At 35.8% G+C, this 18,569-nt stretch overlaps 3 protein-coding genes across 4 annotated transcripts; 1 reads left to right on the top strand and 2 right to left on the bottom strand.

Moving 5' to 3' along the window:
- The first annotated feature begins 104 nt into the window (after positions 1 to 104).
- On the top strand, positions 105 to 4,165 carry LOC122047050 (pentatricopeptide repeat-containing protein At3g09040, mitochondrial-like). Its single transcript, XM_042608083.1, has one exon. The coding sequence runs from the start codon at positions 287 to 289 to the stop codon at positions 3,350 to 3,352; it is 3,066 nt and encodes a 1,021-aa protein (XP_042464017.1). The 5' UTR covers positions 105 to 286; the 3' UTR covers positions 3,353 to 4,165.
- LOC122048667 (serine/threonine-protein kinase tricornered-like) lies at positions 3,736 to 7,879 on the bottom strand. Its single transcript, XM_042610204.1, has 13 exons — positions 7,625 to 7,879; positions 7,222 to 7,396; positions 6,706 to 7,031; positions 6,405 to 6,630; positions 5,912 to 5,991; positions 5,751 to 5,835; positions 5,462 to 5,593; positions 5,271 to 5,384; positions 5,140 to 5,187; positions 4,974 to 5,045; positions 4,038 to 4,091; positions 3,850 to 3,944; positions 3,736 to 3,745 (listed from the first exon to the last, which is right to left on the bottom strand). Exons 1-13 carry the CDS (start codon positions 7,825 to 7,827, stop codon positions 3,736 to 3,738), a joined length of 1,620 nt encoding a protein of 539 aa, XP_042466138.1. The 5' UTR covers positions 7,828 to 7,879.
- An 824-nt stretch (positions 7,880 to 8,703) lies between these two features.
- On the bottom strand, positions 8,704 to 17,525 carry LOC122047049 (vacuolar protein sorting-associated protein 2 homolog 3-like). Of its 2 annotated transcripts, none has more exons than XM_042608080.1 (11): positions 17,387 to 17,525; positions 17,041 to 17,085; positions 11,961 to 11,995; positions 11,368 to 11,418; positions 11,145 to 11,249; positions 10,992 to 11,063; positions 10,779 to 10,850; positions 9,596 to 9,676; positions 9,431 to 9,466; positions 9,295 to 9,350; positions 8,704 to 9,008 (listed from the first exon to the last, which is right to left on the bottom strand). In XM_042608080.1, the coding sequence occupies exons 1-11, from the start codon at positions 17,418 to 17,420 to the stop codon at positions 8,954 to 8,956; spliced, it is 642 nt and encodes a 213-aa protein (XP_042464014.1). In that variant the 5' UTR covers positions 17,421 to 17,525; the 3' UTR covers positions 8,704 to 8,953. The 2 variants fall into 2 exon arrangements, with proteins under 2 accessions (XP_042464014.1, XP_042464016.1); XM_042608082.1 differs by having other exon boundaries at positions 8,704 to 9,005.
- Between the last annotated feature and the right edge of the window lie 1,044 nt (positions 17,526 to 18,569).

Raw genomic sequence — 18,569 nt, 5'->3', positions numbered from 1 at the left:
TTTTAATAATTTTTAGAAAATAAATTTTATATATTATATAATAACAAATGATTATTAAAATACTTAAAATATAAATCAGTTGTGCAACTTCTCCAATTGACAACTCCTAGTACTAAATCGTTCTGGAAACGGATAGAATTGTCTTTTGTTGTGAGATCAAAATAGAATTGATGGGATTGCATAGAATTGGTTATTGGTATAATTTTACTCCATGATTTACCCTGTGACCAGCCTACAACAAATACCAATTCTTGTTAAATGCTGTACGAGCGTAATCATCTTTTAAATGCTTCGTTGGAAGCGCTCATGGAGTTCTCACCTCAATCCCTCCTGCATTTCCTCCTCCTCCCATAGTTTTGATCCCATCCAAACCCCCGTTCAGCTCCACTCGATTCCTTTCGATTCTCGATCCTACGCCCATCTTCTCACGTCTCTCTCCGCACAAGCAGTCTCAGTTAAAGCCCGCCACCTGTTCGACGACGAATCGCCTCTAAGGAACGCCTTCACCAACACCTGCAAGGGCATCCATGCCCGCATCATCAAACATGGGATCCGCCTCTACGCTGCCGTCGGGAACGCTCTCATCGACCTCTACTCCAAGTGCGGTCACCTCTGCTACTCCACGAGGGTCTTCGACCGCCTCGAGGAGCGAGAACCGGCCGCGTGGAACTCCCTCCTCTCTGCCCACTCGCGTAGAGGCTGTCCGGAAGAGGTTCTGTGTTCTTTCCGGTCGATGCGGTCTGCTGGTGGGCTGCCGGATCAGTTCGGATTCGCTATCGCTCTCTCCGCCTGCGCCCGCTTGAAGGATCTTGATTTCGGCACGCAGGTGCATGGGGTCATCTTGAAGACTGGTTTTGAGTCCAACTCTTTCTGCGAGGGATCGTTGGTGGATACGTACTCGAAATGCGACCGTGTTGATGATGCCCGCAAAGTGTTTGAGAGAATTGCCAGTGTGGATACTGTTTCCTGGACGAATATGATTGCCGGCTATTCTCGTGTTGGCATGTTCAATGAAGCAGTTGCGTTGTTCTCAGATATGATAGAGAAAGGTGGAATGCCCGACCGTGTTGCATACGTCACTGTTATGACTGCACTTTTGAGCCTGGGAAGGCTTAACGATGCAGAATCTATATTTTGGCAAATGCCTTCTCCAAATGCTGTAGCATGGAATGTGATGATCTCAGGTCATAGTCGAAATGAACATTTTGCTGAAGCTCTTAGTTTCTTTGAAGAAATGAGAAGTAGGGATATAAAGCCTACTCGATCGACACTAGGAAGTGTGTTGAGCGCTGCTGCCAACCTAATGGCGCTGACAGATGGTCAGCAAGTACATTCTGAGGCGATTAGGCTTGGTTTGGACGCAAATGTATTCGTTGGAACTTCTTTGGTCAACCTATATGCTAAATGTTCTCGAATAGAAGATGCAAGGACAGTGTTTGATTTTTTGGAAGAAAGGAATACAGTCATGTGGAATGCAATGCTCAGTGGATATGTTCAGAGTGGTGATGTACAAGAAGTCATGCCGTTGTTCTTTCAGATGAGAAGACTTGATTTTGAACCTGACGAGTTCACTTTTGTCAGTGTTTTCGGTGCTTGTACTTGCATGGAAAATCCTAGCCTAGGTAGGCAGTTACATTCTTTCACAGTCAAAACTAATTCTGTAGCAAGTTTGTTTGTGGGTAATGCAATCTTAGATATGTATGCTAAATGTGGAGAAATCAATGATGCAATGAGGCAATTCCAGCATTTGCCTTCCAGAGATATTGTTTCATGGAATGCAACCATAGTTGGACTTGCCAATAGTGGGAAAGCAGACGATGCGTTGGATATGTTCCAAAGGATGACAATGAATGAGGTTGAACCCGATGAGATATCCTTTTCCAGTGTTTTTAGTGTTTGCTCCAATCTACATGATTCTGAGAAAGGAAGGAAAATTCATTGCCTAGCTATCAAATCCGGTTTCGGTTCAAATCTCTATGTGGCAAGCTCACTTGTAGACTTCTATGCAAAACTCAGTGAAATTGATGCCGCCAAGACAGTGTATGCTCAGATGGATGAAAGGAGCATTGTCACAACAAATGCTCTGATTGCTGGTCTTGTCCAAAATCATATGGAGGAGGAAGCATTAGAAATGTTTAAGCATATGCAGGTTGAAAACTTGAAGCCATCTGAGTTCACCTTTGCAAGCATTCTTCCTTCTTTTGCTTGTCCTTCAAGATCAATCATGGGTAAACAAGTGCATTGCCACTTGCTCAAATCTGGCCTCTTATATGATAGTTCGTTCCTGGGGATCTCACTTTTAGACATGTATTTGAACTCTAGGGAAGTTGAAGACGGCAAAAAGCTTTTCTGGGAGATGCCCGAGGAGAAGAGCATGGTTTTATGGACAGCAATCATTTCAGGGCATGCACAAATTGGTTACAGTGGTGATGCATTGCTTTTCTTCGGTAGTATGCATAGCTACAATGTTAAATCCGATGAGTTCACTTTAACTAGTGTTCTGAGATCTTGTGCCGACTTATCTGACTTATTTTATGGCCGACTAGTGCACAGCCAAATCATACGCACTGGTTTTGGTTCATACAAACACCCAAGTAACGGTCTCATAGACATGTATTCCAAGTGTGGGGATGCGGAAGCGTCTTTTCTAGTGTTCCAAGAGTTGGAGAACAAAGAAGACGTTGTCTCATGGAATTCTATGATTGCCAGTTTTGCAAAGAATGGGCACGCGGAAGTGGCTCTGGAGCTCTTCCAGCAAATGGAGCAATTACAGATTCCACCTGATGACATTACCTTTCTTGGTGTCCTTACAGCTTGTAGTCATGCAGGCCTGGTCACTGAGGGCCACCGTTACTTTCATATGATGAGCACATACTATGGAATAACCCCAAGAGTAGATCACTACGCTTGCATGATAGATATCCTTGGTCGTAGTGGTAATCTAAAAGAGGCTGAGGAGCTTATTAATAGGTTGCCTTTTGACCCTGATGGTGTTATCTGGGCAACATTGCTTGCAGCTTGCAGAAAATATGGAGATGAAGTCAGTGGCAAAAGAGCAGCAGATAAACTCATCGAATTGGAACCAGTAAACTCTTCTCCCTATATCTTACTTTCAAATATATATTCTGCATCTGGTGATTGGAGTGGTTCAAAGATGGTAAAAAAAGAAATGAGAGAAAGAAGAGTGAAGAAATCTCCTGGGATCAGTTGGGTTAATGTGGGAAAAGAAACTGTCTCTTTTGTGGCAGGTGACAAAATGCACCCAGATGCTATCAGAATCTATGACACACTAACTGATCTGACAACAGAAATGAAAGAAGATTACACTGATTTACTTGAAGTTTTTGGATGATATCCTACTTCGATTTTTGTTGTGCTGCCCGTGGCCCAAATATCAGTTCTCCCTGTGATTAGGAGAACATGTGGAAGGAGAATTTCAACAGAATGTGGATAAAAGACGAATATCTATGGTGCTTTTATTTGGAGGGGATACTAGATGGTGATAGGGAGATTTTTGTTTGTTTCTTCAGAAGCAGCATCTGCGAGTATCCTTCTTACTGCTTCAAGGGCTTCTCATCACATGAACATACAATGCAAGTCTTGTAGCCACCTTATTCAATGGCTTTGAAAAGGCATGGTGCAATGTATATGGAATAATTCAAGCGATAGACCATGGAAGAAATCATCGACTTTGAATATGACTAATGGCACATGTACATCATTTCATTCGTGCAATTACAAATCACTACAGGAATATGAAAAGAAACAGTGAGCTGAAAGAGATATACAAAGACCAGTTTCTTATTGTTGGGTTTGGAAGGAAGGAAGACATAGAATCAGCATTCTTGCCTTTCCATGTTATCCCTGTGTAGGCACATGCCACTTGATAGCTGAGATGAATCCTTAAGATACAATGCTTCTGGTATCCATGTGATTAAAGGAAACTGAGTTTTCACAACATTTTATAGTAATCAATGGCATTTATGGTGAGGCTGCCCTCTGGCTTTTTGAGGCTTCTAGTCGGTTAGGCGAACTACTGAGCGAATGCGCTTGAATGAGTTCATCTTGCAGCTCCTCTGTTTCTGGACACTCTGAAATATGGCATAAAATGAGATATGCAAGTAACAAATAAGACAATTCAGTCGGAACATATTTCCTGTTTGAAGATGTTAATCTGTGATTTAACAAGAGCGCGACAAACTCATTCATGTTCAAAACTTTGTGATCTTTCTAGTCGACAATGGCTTGCATAGGCCTTGAAAGGTTTAGTTTATGTATATGCATATGATGGAAAGAAGCACAAGGAGAAATCCTTTAGTTTAGGACTATAGTTTTAGTGGTTTTAGAATGTCACTGCATCAAAGAAGACCGAGCATGATTTCAGGAATCCAAACTTGATCGTGTCAAGTCGGAGTAAGATTGTACAACATTTGTCTACTAGTTTTAGTGAAGTAGCTAAGGAATAGGAATGGTGTTGGAAGAGTAAAAAGATGAAAGCAAAAATTATCTCATAGAAGAAGTGCTAGAAAGATGGGTTTTGCACAATACTGCAAGTAACTACAAAGATATAATACATATGTAATTTCAAGGGAACAGAGGATTACCAAAGAGAGATTTGATACTTGGCTTCCTCAATTTGCCCTTCTTCTTCAGTTCAGCTAAAACCGAAAACAAACATAAATGATAAGAATGAATGCTAATGCGGAGTCTCTAGAAAGGATAAATATCAAATGTATTTCTTAAAATTATTTAAATTTAAATGTTACAATCCTATGATTTGAAGTTAGTTGCATAATGCTGAAGTTCAATTCCTAAAGCTGAAAAAAAACAGTATATTCATACAACTCAATCAAACACAAGAAATCATTATAAGGAAATGAACAAAGTTGACATCTCAGTAAAAAAATTATGATTATGCAAAAAAAGAAGAGTAATTTATATGTAAAAAAGATGAATATACTCATTCCAGGCACTTCTCCATCATTGACTATTTCAAAGTTTTTATATGTGTATCCCATAAAGTTCAAATCCTTGGATGAAAGCATCTGCAACAGTAGAATCACAAGGTAATGCAATGAGTATTTTAGGTTTTATATACTTTAAATTCATAAAAATTTATGGTAAAAGTTCTTGTTCTACCTTTCTCCAGGGGCCTGACTTAGATGAAGATTGAATTTGGCTGTCAGACTGCGAAATATTGACAGGGAGGGGCATGCATATTAAAGTTCAGAAGATCCAATTGTTCAAACAAAATTCACTATCCAAGGTACCTCTTCGAACTTTTCAAAGTTTTGGGTATCCAGTTCATCTTTCACCTCGGGTATAAATGCGGCCTCCATTTCGTAAAGTTTGTCCCACTCAACACCATTGAACCAAGGGTGATCCTGATGTAGCAAAACTATCCCTTGTTATAACCTCTTCCATGGAGTCCTTTTAAATTTATTCATGACCAAAAGCCAACCTTTATCTCATCAGCCCCTTTCGTGCCAAGTCGTTGTTCAACGTTGCACAAGAGTCTACTGACTAAGTCTTTCGCTTCGGGAGATAGTTTTGCTTCTTCAGGGAACTTCAGGTGTGTTCGCCAATTAACTATCTGCATATATTAGTCCAAAGCACTAACTTAGACTCTTGAACTATATTTGTTGTGTTGATTTTGTTATTATTTTAGTTAAGTGCCCTACCTAGGAGAAAATTAGTTCAGCCACTGAGTAAGATTTTATAGCAAAGGTGTATAAGGAATAAGAACAAACCTTTCTGCAGGTTGCCATAGGTTCATCAGAATAAAATGGAGGATAACCGATAAGCATTTCATACATGATGGCTCCTAGTGACCACCTATGAGAAGGTGAACAAAGGTCACCATCCGATGTGAGATGTGAATTGGAGAAAAAAATGAAGCAAATTGTCTTACCAATCACATTCCACCCCATAACCCTTCTTCAGTAGGACTTCTGGAGCAATGTAGTCAGGCGTACCGACCGTAGAGTATGCCTGAAGAATTCACAGCCATGTTAAAGAGATGCTAGATCTTTAGATACTCGAGTGATAGAGGCAATACAACTTTGCATTGTGTGCAACAGAGAACAGCCCCTTGAACATACCAAGAAGAAGAAGAATGCAAACACACAAGAAAAGCGACAAGAGAGTTATAGTATGGTTCAACCTGAAGCCACCTCTACGAATAGAATTTAAGTATATATGATAAGTTGCAAAGAAACCTAGATAAGCCACTGCTTAAACTATGTGCCAAAAGTACTCAAATATGAACCGATAAGTAGCTTGGTTTATATTTATTGTATCTTAAATACATTATAAGGTTATCAATACCCAAAAAAGCTATGAAAAAGCATTTTATCGATATAGTCTTAATCTGATGATTCTCAGGCACAATACAAGTTTCTTACCAATGACCTCCTATTCTTTTGCCAGTGCTCTAGCTGCTCCTGTTGAGTACGTTTCGGTAAAGATGGCTGTTCACTGAGTTGAGGAGAACAACTAGAGTTCTTTCCAACATTGGTGTCCTTTTCTTGCAAATTTGGAAAATAACAATGCAATGGCTTACACAATCCAAAATCTGAAAGCTTAAGGTGGCCATATCTGTCTAGTAGTAGATTATCAGGCTTTATATCCCTGAAAAGCAAATTTTAGATGCTGATTTGAAAAGACGATAATTCTGATACATATCCATGTTAAGCTTGTGATAACCTGTGAATGTAATTGTGCTTATGAATAGACTCGATAGCTAAAACTGCTTCACCAATATAGAATCTAGCTTCATCCTCGCTCAATGTATCCTTTCGCATAAGCAATGTCATCATATCACCACCAGGTAGATACTCCATAATCAGATACAAGTAATCATTGTCTTGGAAGGAGAAGTATAGCTTCACTATACAATTCCTATCGACCTCTGCTAGAAGATTCCTTTCAGCTTTAACATGTTCAACCTGGCCTCGACGTAACATTTCAGATTTCTTAAGCTTCTTCATTGCATACGCATTACCAGTGTCTTTCTCCCTACAAACCCAGACCTGCAGGATGCTTTTCACAAGGAGTTACATGTAACATCATAGCTGAACTGAAGTATTTATTTCGTCAAGTTGTTTTTCTTATTCCATTAGCCAATTTAGGTTTTCAAATGATCAAAGGAGATGGCAGTTACCACATAGGAACATTCGAAAATCATCAAAAAAAAAAACAAAAACATCCTTGATAGCATACCTCCCCAAAAGCACCTTTCCCTATCATTGTGAGTAGTTCAAAATCATCCACTCCCATTCTGTGCCTTTGAAGGCGCATATACTCTGTCTCCTTTTTCTCGAGATACTTAAGAATATTGAGTTGTTCTTCTTCCGAAACATCAGAATCAGCTAGCTTCTTTTCCAGACTACATCGTCTGTAAAACATCTAGTTCTGGTTGAATATTCATGTAAAGGAATTCAATTCAAAACAAGAAGAACATTCACTATTGTTGAATGACACAAGAACTTGCATGTGATTAGGATCCACTTTTGTACAAACCAATAAGTTCTACTTCAATCAATCAAAATCATAAACTTTGCATCAATTTATTATAGAATAAACAAGAGAATCACATTCCTTTTTGTACCAAAGCCACATATACCTTTCCTTGCGTTCTTGCAAATTTTTCATCTGCTCCTTGTAATGATTTTCTATGTATTGTTTGGCTGTAGCTACCCTTTGCCTCGTTGCACTGGAATGCTCTTCTTCATAACTCTCATCGACGCCATTCAGTCCCTGCTCTTTCTTCTTTGAAACCTTTTCTCTTTGCTGGAGTTTCTGCAGCCAACTCCTAGCCGAATCCATAACTGGAGGCGTAAACAAGATCAGTATGAACTAGCACGAGATATTCGAGCGTTCATTCTTCCTAAACAAAAATGTTCCTTACGCCCCTGTAAATGTATTCATTCAACAAAGCATTAGGCGATTCAAAGGGTCGAAAAGAGGAGTGCAGGAGGCTACATAATGGACGTAAAGAAGAGAAGAGGAGGAGGAGGGAATTGAAATGGAGGGCAAATAGTTCGGGGGAAGAATCGATGGGAACCGCAGGGAGAATTAGGAAGGTAAATAATATGGGAGGAGGGGAAAACATGGGACAGCCGTTTTAATCTATATATGAAAATTTTCAAAATATAGCTTTAATTTTTTTATTAAAAAAAATAAAACAAAATGTTGTATCACATGTTTCTTAGAAATCTAAAATGGGAAGATTGTAATTCTAGAAAATATTGTATAACAAAAATAGAAAATATTAATAAAAAAATAATATATATAATATCTAAAATTTTATCTCCATCCTCTACTAGAGAAATTTATCCTTTATCAATAGGTATCATATCTTATTTACTCATTTTGAAGCAATTTTAATTAATTGTACCATCTTCCAGTAACTTGAAACTAAAGCTCCGGTACTTCAAGCACCAAATCATTATATGGATTATTTTTGAATAGTCATGAGCAATAGTACAATAACTATTATGTGACTTTGACTTTTAGTCGTGAAAATAACATCGTACAAAAAAAAAAAAAAAAGGTAAGACTTATATTGACAGGAGTTTTATGTACCGGACCTTAAATAAGGAACAATAACCTGTATTTTTGACAAATTAAATCAATCATGGATAAAGCGGCATGAATTGAACCGCAACGTAATTAGTCGATCGAAGTCAAACCCACAAGAGATTCATCCAAAGTCGCAAAGTTTATGCATAATTGATACGAGTTGTGCTAATCTGTCAGCTACACAGTAGGCAACACAGGTATATTTGAATTGGATTAACATAACAGAGAAAACATAAAATTTGTATCTAGTGGATGCTTCACATTTTGAATGTGGAGTGAAGGCAATCCGTAGGCCACTCCTACAAGTGATCGTTTTCAAGAGAATAATCACACATCATATCGAACGAACATTTTGAGCATGGAGGAGCCTTCATGGATTTCTGAGGGCAGCCATCCTCTTCTCGATATCATCAAGCTCCGCACTGCTAAACATCATGTGTGCATTAAAAACATAAAGTCAGGATATCAAAGAAAGATGAAGAAAAAGCATCAAGTTCCAATTGAATGTGTAGTGGAAGCAAATTAAATCCGTTGAAATGTAAATACAATTATCGATGTCATCGAGCTGTGTTTATCCAAACTATTACATGCAGCTACATAGATATTCTTCGGTTGAGTTCTCAGTAATGTTATATGACTAGTAATTTGACAAGAAGATGAGGTTTTGTTTGTAGTATCAAAAGAGTTCAAAAGGACATCAGAAAGGCAAACCTCTCGGCATTTTGAGCATTCTTCTGTGAGATTCTTCCTTTTGGAGCAGATGACAACTGCAAGGATGTTTAAACGTCAAAGTCTGAACTTAAATTAGGAATAGCCACCAAAAATATCAGACACCAAAGATACCAACCTGAGATGCAACATCAACACCAATTTCATCCAACACCTAAGAATATGAAAGAAAATTCAAAAGAAATCGAAAGTTAGCAATGTGGATAATCTGAAAAAATCTATTGGAACAGCACAGAAATTGCCTGATTCTGGTAGACTTATACCAAAAAGAAATAAAGCATACCTGACTTGTCAGGTCTTCAATTTCATCTTCAGCCTCGTCATTGTCTAAAACTTCATCAATGGAGTCTGACATCATCTCACTCTGAACTCAAAAGTGAAAGTTTACCATATAAAGGCATCAAATTCATGCCAACTTTGGTTACTATGAAAATGCTTGTCCAAAGAGAAAGAAGGAATGCAGAATGAACAGGAGAGAAACCCAGTGTATTTTTAATTTTTATATAAAGAATCAAACACTACAAACAGTTTGGTAGGAAGAGGATATCACCTACATTTCTGAATCTATCTATTTTGTGAGAACAAACAAAGCCTAAGAAGAAATAGATAAAACAGGGAAGGCTTTCATATAGCTTATCAGGAAAAAGACACTTTGGCAGCCATGTCCCTGGGAACAAAAACTCCTTCCACCCTCTAGTCACTTGGCCGTCAGCTATAAGATGACCCCGTGACTTACCTCCCCTCACATAACCAGGGGGTGGGCTGTAAGGGGGCCTAGGGTGAGTGTAATCATCTTTGCTGCAAAAGGAAAAAGACACTTTGGAACTAGAATTCGATTTTGGTACTTTTAGTGAATTCTTCAATTGGAGCTATAGAATCTGGGATAACCCTGGCAACAGTAGTCTGATTACTTTAATAACCTCCCCAAATAAAAAGTTGTCAAAAGGGAATTACATTTTTATTTCTCCAAACAAGAATTGGAGTTGAAATCCCTGACTGATAATTCATGGACGAGATCTTTCTGTCAAAATCTTATTGCAAAGAATGTTGAGGAATGGTAATTAGCACAAGGTATGAATAAGATGTTAATCTGATCTCTGTTCTATTATTCTATGTACATCTCCCCTAGTAACCACACTGTACTGCCTGTACGGACTGCAAAATGATAATTTTTTATCTTCAAACGCAAGACACAATGACTCAAATCAAGGGATACAAGATGGTATTCATTCCTATACTGAACATACTGCATGGTAAAACAGTTTCAAGGCAGTCTACTTAAAAAAGGGTGGTTCACCTACTGGTCTTTCCTTGGGCTAGTAAATACTGCCCTGACACTCTGACAGCCAATACGGTATTTTAAACCCTGAGGACAACAACTATGCTACAACTAATAGAAGTGGGAATTCTAAATTATTAAACAAAGAATTGATCTTATCAGAAAAAAAAAGAGGAAACGAGCATACTGTCATATCCATTTGGGCTGACTGTTTTTGAAATTCTTGCATAACCTTGATTTGCTTGGCAGGCTCCATTTGCTGCAGAAAACAAATGGCATTATAAGAATGAAACCTTTCCAGACACCACAACAGATATGATTTGGACATTTGTTACCATGGTGAAATGGAAATAGTTCAATTTTCTACAAATGCCTTAAAAAGTCAGAAGTTTTTCTAGACCTTATTCATTGCTCCCATTGCCTTGCTTGCACCTTCCATACCAGCAGCAACTGAGGTGGTGGCATACATTGCCTGAAAAGTTAATAATAAACTTTAATCATCAAATTCATGTTTTATCAAAGATTTAGATTAATAGAAAAGAGTTGTTCTTACTTGTGTGTGAGTTGCTATACCCCTCATCTGAGCTCGGCTACCTTGTAAATTTGAGATTTGTTGCCTTAAACGGATAAGCTGACGGGCTAAAATTTTTGTTGCAGCCTGGAAAGGATGTCATTAGGGAAATGCAACCATCATTTTCTAGATCAGAAGAAGCTGCTTCTCTGCTGACCATGATAAACATATTTTAAGAATCGTTAAAAGAAGTTGATATCCTTACATCATTTCCAGTTTTTGCAGTTCTTTTAATCTCAGCAACAAGTCTTTTTTCCTGTCATTGTTCAAGCTTGGGTCAGGGTTTTGTTAATCATCACTTTTTGAGTATTTTACGAAATTCTGAAATCCTAAAGGCCCTATTTGGTTAGGTTCGATAGTATTAAAGTAAATTATTTTATTATATTAAATTATAGGTAACACTATAATAATATATTTAGATTATTATTCACAACATATGATAATAGAATTAATAATAATATATTATATTATAAGTGTATTGCAATATTATTATAATATACTATTATAATATATTATAATAATGTTTATAATAAAATAAATCTTGTGTATTATATGATACTCAGGAGTCAAGACTCATCATCTACCCCTACCACTATAACCCTACTGATCACATGTAAAAAAATTTAGAAATAGTCAGGTCAACACTTGGATCCACATCCATATCAGATACCATTTTTCAGAACAATAAATTGGCATTGGTTGATTTAGTTTCAAGATCAAGATTTTTTACAAAAATTTTGCAAGAAAAAATTTATTAAAACAATGGTACATGCAGTCAAAACAGGTGGAGGAACATACTTCCAATTGCAATGCTCCAATCTCCCTCTCAATGCCTAACAAAATCAAACAGAGATGGTTGAGCATGCTTTTGCATGAGAAATAATAGTGCAAATCACACGTGAATATCCACACTAACTGTACACATAAAGAAAACTGAAGATTAATTATTATGTCTAGTGGAAGTAGATGCGTGTGCATACAAGTGCCAATAGCATTCTTATTTTCATCCCAAAGGTTCAGAACATGCACATAACTGCTATAAAAGGAAAGTCACCAAACTGTATCTAAGCTATGGCCTAAAATATTGAAGTGAAGCAAGCAAAGTACTGAAGTGAATCTATGCCGTAAAGTGCAAAAAGACAATCTATTTTTAGTCCGATCTGCTTAATTAGTAACAGTGATCACAATTTCATGCACAAATTGCTTGTACAAAAGAACATCTTAACCATGAGTTTAGATGCTTCACCATAATATGGTGGTCTGTGCATGTGGATCAGTTTCATTGAAACAGAATGTCTATTGGTGCCTTCAGATTTACAGAAATAGCAGTTGAAATCAAATATATCGTTTTAAACTTGATTAGTTATCTACTTAGTTCAAAAGCTAGAGCAATTTAGGAGCGAGATCAATTTATATCTACATTTAGATTTATATAATGGACCACCACACTTGTATATGTAGGACTAATGAGTGTGGGGTTCCTTGTTTCAACATACCCCTTCCACGCCAAATATGACTCAAGGGTATGTAAGGACCTTTTTACACTGGTAGAATTCAAACCTCAAATCTCCTCTAATATCTTATTCAAGTTGATTGGCTAGCCACTTACCATAAAAGCTTCAACCAATAAGGGAAGCCCTAGGCTGTGGCCGAGCCGATAACCATGCTTCCTTGGGTGTGGTGGAGCCGATAACCATGTGGTAAATTTGCAGAATTGAGCAAGAGTTGAATCCCAACAAAAACTGTTGAAATACTCTTCCACATGGGGGTTTGCTCGGTACCTGATTTACTCCCTCCTAATGCTCAGTCGGGGGTGGGGGCTACCACCTTTTGCATAATTCAACCAATAAGAGAAGAAACCAATTTATATTTATACCTATATAATTGATCACAACACTTATCCATGTCGAACTAACGGGCCTGAAGCCTCCTAGCTTCAACAACATGCATGTGATAAAAAAAACATCTTAGAGACACGATGTAAATATGTAATCATGACATCCATGTGACGCGAAACATAAAAACACATTTCGATCATATCTAAAAATAATTTACCTGTATTATTTAAAAAGAATAAAGTTGAGAAGTCTTAAATGTCTAACACCTTTAGCTGGTTGCATCTTTAACATTTTACTAGGATGATACAACAACAACAACCAAGCCTTATCCCACTAGGTGAGGTCGGTTATATGGATACTTTTACGCCATTGAGCTTCATCTTCTACTATATCATTATCTATACTTAAATAAATCTTATCTTGTTTTATTGTTATTAATCAAGTCTTTTTTGGTTTTCTTCTTCCTCTTCCTCTTCCTAGTTTGATATGCATGTTTGTCATAATTTCACATTGCCTAACTGGAGCATTTATTGGTCATTTAAGTACATGCCCGTATCATCTTAAACGTGTCTCTCAAAGTTTGCCTCAATAGATGCAACTCCGACTTTCTCTATAATGCTCTCATTTCTTATTCTGTCCATCCTTGTATATCCACCCACCCACCTTAACATTCTTATCTCTGTAACTCTCATCTTCTACTCATGTGCTCGAGTCATAACCCAACATTTAGCTCCATATAACATAACAAGTCTAATTGCGATTTTGTAGAACTTTCCTTTAAGTTTTAGAGGTACTTTACAGTCACATAAAACACCCGACGCTCTCCTCTATTTCAACCATCCTGCTTATATTCTATATAAAACATCTCTCTCAATCCCTCCATCGTTTTGTAAAAGTGATCCTAAATATTTAAAACTCTCGGTTCCGTGCAACTTGTCATCTTCTATCTTAACAATTGTCACATTATATCTAATATTGCTAAATTTAAATTTCATATATTCTGTCTTTATTCTACTAAGCCTAAAACCTTTACCTTCTAGTGTTTCTCGCCAAGATTCTAGTTTAACATTTACTCCTTCATGTGTCTCATCTACCAAACTAAATTATCTGCAAACAATATGCACTACAACACTGTATCTTGAATGCGTACAGTGAGTTCGTCCATAGTTAGTGTAAAATATAGGGGCTTAGAGTTGATCCTTGATGTAACCCTATCTTTATTGAAAATGCTTCAATTACTTCGCCTGAAGTCTTTACTCTGGTCGTTACATCCTTGTACATATCTTTAATTAGTTCAATATATTTTATGCTAACACCTCTCTTTTCTAGAATTCTCCATATAATTTCTCTTGGGACTCCCATAAGCTTTTTCTAAGTCAATGAATACCATGTGTAGATCTTGTTTTTCCTCCCGATATTTTTCAATTAATTGTCTAAGAAGATGTATAGCTTCTATCGTCGACTTTCCAGGCATAAACCTAAATTGATTTTCGGTCACCAAGGTCTCTTTAATTTTTTTGTATTATTTTTTTTCAAAGTTTCATGGTATGACTCATTAGTTAAATACTCTTATAGTTTACACAATTTTGTATGACTCCTTTGTTCTTATATAAGGGAACTAGAACTTATCCTCTATTAATCAAACATTTTTTTCGTTTTCAATATCATGTTAAATAGTTTTGTAAGTCATTCAATACTTTGTTTCCCTAGGCTTCCATACCTCTATCGGAATATCATCTGAACAGTTTTTCCATTATGCATCCCATTTAAAGCTTGTTTTACTTCTAAAGTTTGAATTCTATGATAAAATTTTTAATTTCTATGCTTATTTGACCTACTTAAATTATCTAAGTTAAGTTGGTCATCTAAACCTTCATTAAAAAGTTGATGAAAATACCTCTACCACCGCTCTTTTATTTCTCCATCGTTTACTAGTACCCAATTACATTTATTTTTAATATATTTTATTTGGATAAGATCTCTTGTCTTCCTTTCTCTCACTTTAGTTATTCTATAAATGTCTCTTTCCCTTCTTTGGTATCCAATTTTGATATAATCATTCAAAAGTTTCATTCTTTGCTTCATTCACTATTTTGTTAACTTTTTTTTGGGCTATTGTATATTTTTTTAAATTTTCCTCGCTCTTACAAATATATAATTCCATATAAGCTATTCATTTTTCTTCACTTTCTCTTGTGCTTTCTCATTCCACCACCAAGATTCCTTACTTAATGGTACATATTCCTTTGACTTACTGAGTACACTCTTAGCTACTATTTTCAACTTTGATATCATCTTATCCCATGTTGTATTATAGGCACTGTATATTTCACCTAATTTTTGTACTCCTACCTTTTCCTTAAATATATTTTACTTCCCATCCTTTAACTTCCACCACTTAATTTTAGGAGTCGTATATATTTTCTTTCTATTGATATTATATTTGAGGCGTATATCCAACACTACTAACGTATGTATATCCAACACTACTAACCTATGTTGGGTAGTTAAATTTCTCCAGGGATGACCTTGCAATCTTTATAAATCTTTCTATCTTTCTTCCTAATCATAAGAAAGTCAATTTGTGATTTATTATTATCATTTTTGAATGTGACTAAGTGTTCTTTTTTCTCAAAAAAACATATTAGTTAATATAAGGTCATATGCTATCGCAAAATCTAATATAGTTTTCCTTTCCTTATTTCTCGTTCCAAACTCATAACCCCCATGTACCCTCTCATATTCCTTATTTTTCACTCCGACATGACCATTTAAATTATCTCATATTAAAATCATTTTATTTGTCAGAATGTTTTGTAATATTTCATCTAAGTTATCCCAAAACCTTCATTTGGTAGCTTTATCTAATCCTATCTGCGGTGCATATACACTAATTATGTTCATAGTTTCTTTCGTCACTATTATCTTAAGGGCTATAATTCTATCCCCTTTTCTAACTACTCTTACTATTTCATCCTTTAACAAACTATCTACAAAAATGCCCACTTCATTTCTTGCTTTACTCTTTCCCGTGTACCATAATTTAAAACCCGAGTTTTCTATCATCTTTGCCTTCTCGCTTACCCATTTTGTCTCTTGTACATACAAAATACTAATTCTTCTCCTAATCATCATATCTACTACCTTCATTGATTTACCAGTGAGAGTTCCTATGCTTTATGTTTCAAATCTTAGATTATTAATTTTCCTATAATATTTGTTCTTATCCAACTTATAGTATGAGAACTCTGGCCTATTTAACACTACACTCAAGTTCTCATGGAGATGTAGCGGTCATTATTGATATGTTACAGTCATACCCTACAACGCGAACTCTTGCATATTTAGTACTACATCCGAGTTATGAAGATGTAGCGGCTCTTGCCGAGACGTTACAATCGGATCTTGCAGCACGTTCCTTTCGAGGAACAACCTAGCATTAACACAATAGTTTAATAGATTCATTCATTGAATATTTGTCATAGTTTTAACGCTGGCTGACAATCTAATGCAACTCTCTTCCTTTATCCGGGCTTAGAACCGGCCGTTCGTCATGGGAGGAGTTTTTTACTAGGATGATAAAAATAAAATATTAATTATCAAGGAGGCTACTCTCCAAGAAAACTCAAGACAGAAACATCTTAAGGATCATGCCTAGTGATAGGGTGCTTCTACATTGGTAATTACTCAAACCTCACAACAGCATATTCCAAAGATAACAAGAAAAGTATTATTGAACTTTACCTTTATCAATGCGCTAATTGATCTAAAGTCAAAGGGATCATTGGTTCCATTCTATGTTAACTATTTAAGTTTGCCTACATCCAAGTATATTTCGTTTTCATTATCATTGTCTTAGTCTATATTTACTGGTTATGCAACAAGCTAGACATAGTCATATAGATAGCATCTATCTGTACCTTAAAGCTACATAAACAGTGCACATGAAGATAGCATCTATCACATTTTGATAAGGATAAAAAAAATCTAAACAGAGTGAAATTACTTTCGAAATACCTTAAGCAACATAAAAATAATACCTCTGGTAGAGTTTGCTATCTCCCTCTTACTAGCTCGTAGAGCCTCTGCGGTTAAAACAAATTCAAATTTTACTAAGGCCATTCATCAAAGGGGGTAGTAGAAGACAAAATTTCAGCTTTTTTCTGTGGAAGAGATAAGGCAGAGCCTCGTAAAGCAAAATTCATCATCGAACACGACGACTTATCCCTAGTATTAAATTTATTTTTACATCAATCGGATATAACACCTCAATTTCGATCTAATGAAGTTCTGCAGAGAAGTTCTGCAGAGTACTACAGAACGAATACAAATTCTAAAGAGATAACAAAAGGATCAATCCAACGAGAAAAAGGGAGGAGGATTCACCTTTGGCTGTGGGTTTCTTGGAGAAAATATTCATCTTTCCCAAAAGATTCGCCGAACGAAATCAGATCAAAAATGAGGGAGAGCTGATCTGATGGGAGATTGGGCGTAGTCTACACAGACCTATTCTTAGTCGTGAAGAATCAAGAGAGTTTTATTTTACATTTTCATTTTTATACTCGACAATATTATATTCTAATCCTATAATTTATAAAATATTGCCTTTCACAAAATTGCAAAATTATAATTTTACTTTTTATTCATTTTTCAAATTTTATTTTAAACTTTATTATGGTTCCTTTTCAAAAGATCAAGTTCAATATCGTAATTACAAATACCTTCTTTTCATTTTAGTTTTCTTTCAAAACTATTCTATATTATAATCATTTCAGTTAAAGAATTTTTATAATTATAAATAAAATAAAAAGTATTTGTCCTCCAAATATTCACATTATCATTTTAAATTATATTATATTTCATCATTAAATTAAAATAAATATATAAACACCATGAACCAAATAATAGCTGGTGTATAAACTTAGAGTTTCAATTTAAGTGGATACGTCCTGTCAAATAATTTAAGTAGATTGAGTTGAAATTTTATTAACACATTTAAAAGTGAACACAAACGAATAAGTCCATATCAATTGCAGGTTTAGGTAGGTCGGCCCGTGACGGGCTTAAGTTGGCTTTCTGGTTGAGAAGGAAAACAAAATTTAAAATTGAATTGTGGATTATGAATTTATAGTGATATATGTATTTTTTTTAGTAACAGTTGTGAATTCTTCCTTGTAAATTATTTTTTATATAAGCTATCTAGATTTTATAACTTGATTAATCCTAGATAGATGGTTTAACCTATATTCTATTTACTAAGTAAATCTAGAAAGCACGGTAGCTCTTGATGTACCACCCCATTTTCATTAATAATTTAATCATCATAAGTATGCTCTGTGTGAAAATTAAATCTTGATTATTTAAAAAATGTACTAGCCATCTTATTACCCCACTAAATCTTAGGGGTATATGTATAATGTGAAATTAAGAATTAAAAATTTTATTAGATTTTTTTTAAAAAAATATTTATTTATGAAATGATCAAATTTAACATAGGTAGGATATATAATGGCCCATTAACTTACAATCCATTTTAAATTGAGTTTAATTTGAAATTTCCCAACTTGTT

The sequence above is a fragment of the Zingiber officinale genome, chromosome 2B (assembly GCF_018446385.1).
Source record: "Zingiber officinale cultivar Zhangliang chromosome 2B, Zo_v1.1, whole genome shotgun sequence".
Classification (NCBI taxonomy): domain Eukaryota; kingdom Viridiplantae; phylum Streptophyta; class Magnoliopsida; order Zingiberales; family Zingiberaceae; genus Zingiber; species Zingiber officinale.
The sequence above is the reverse complement of the archived record's forward strand: the minus strand, read 5'-3'. Positions and strand labels throughout refer to the sequence as shown.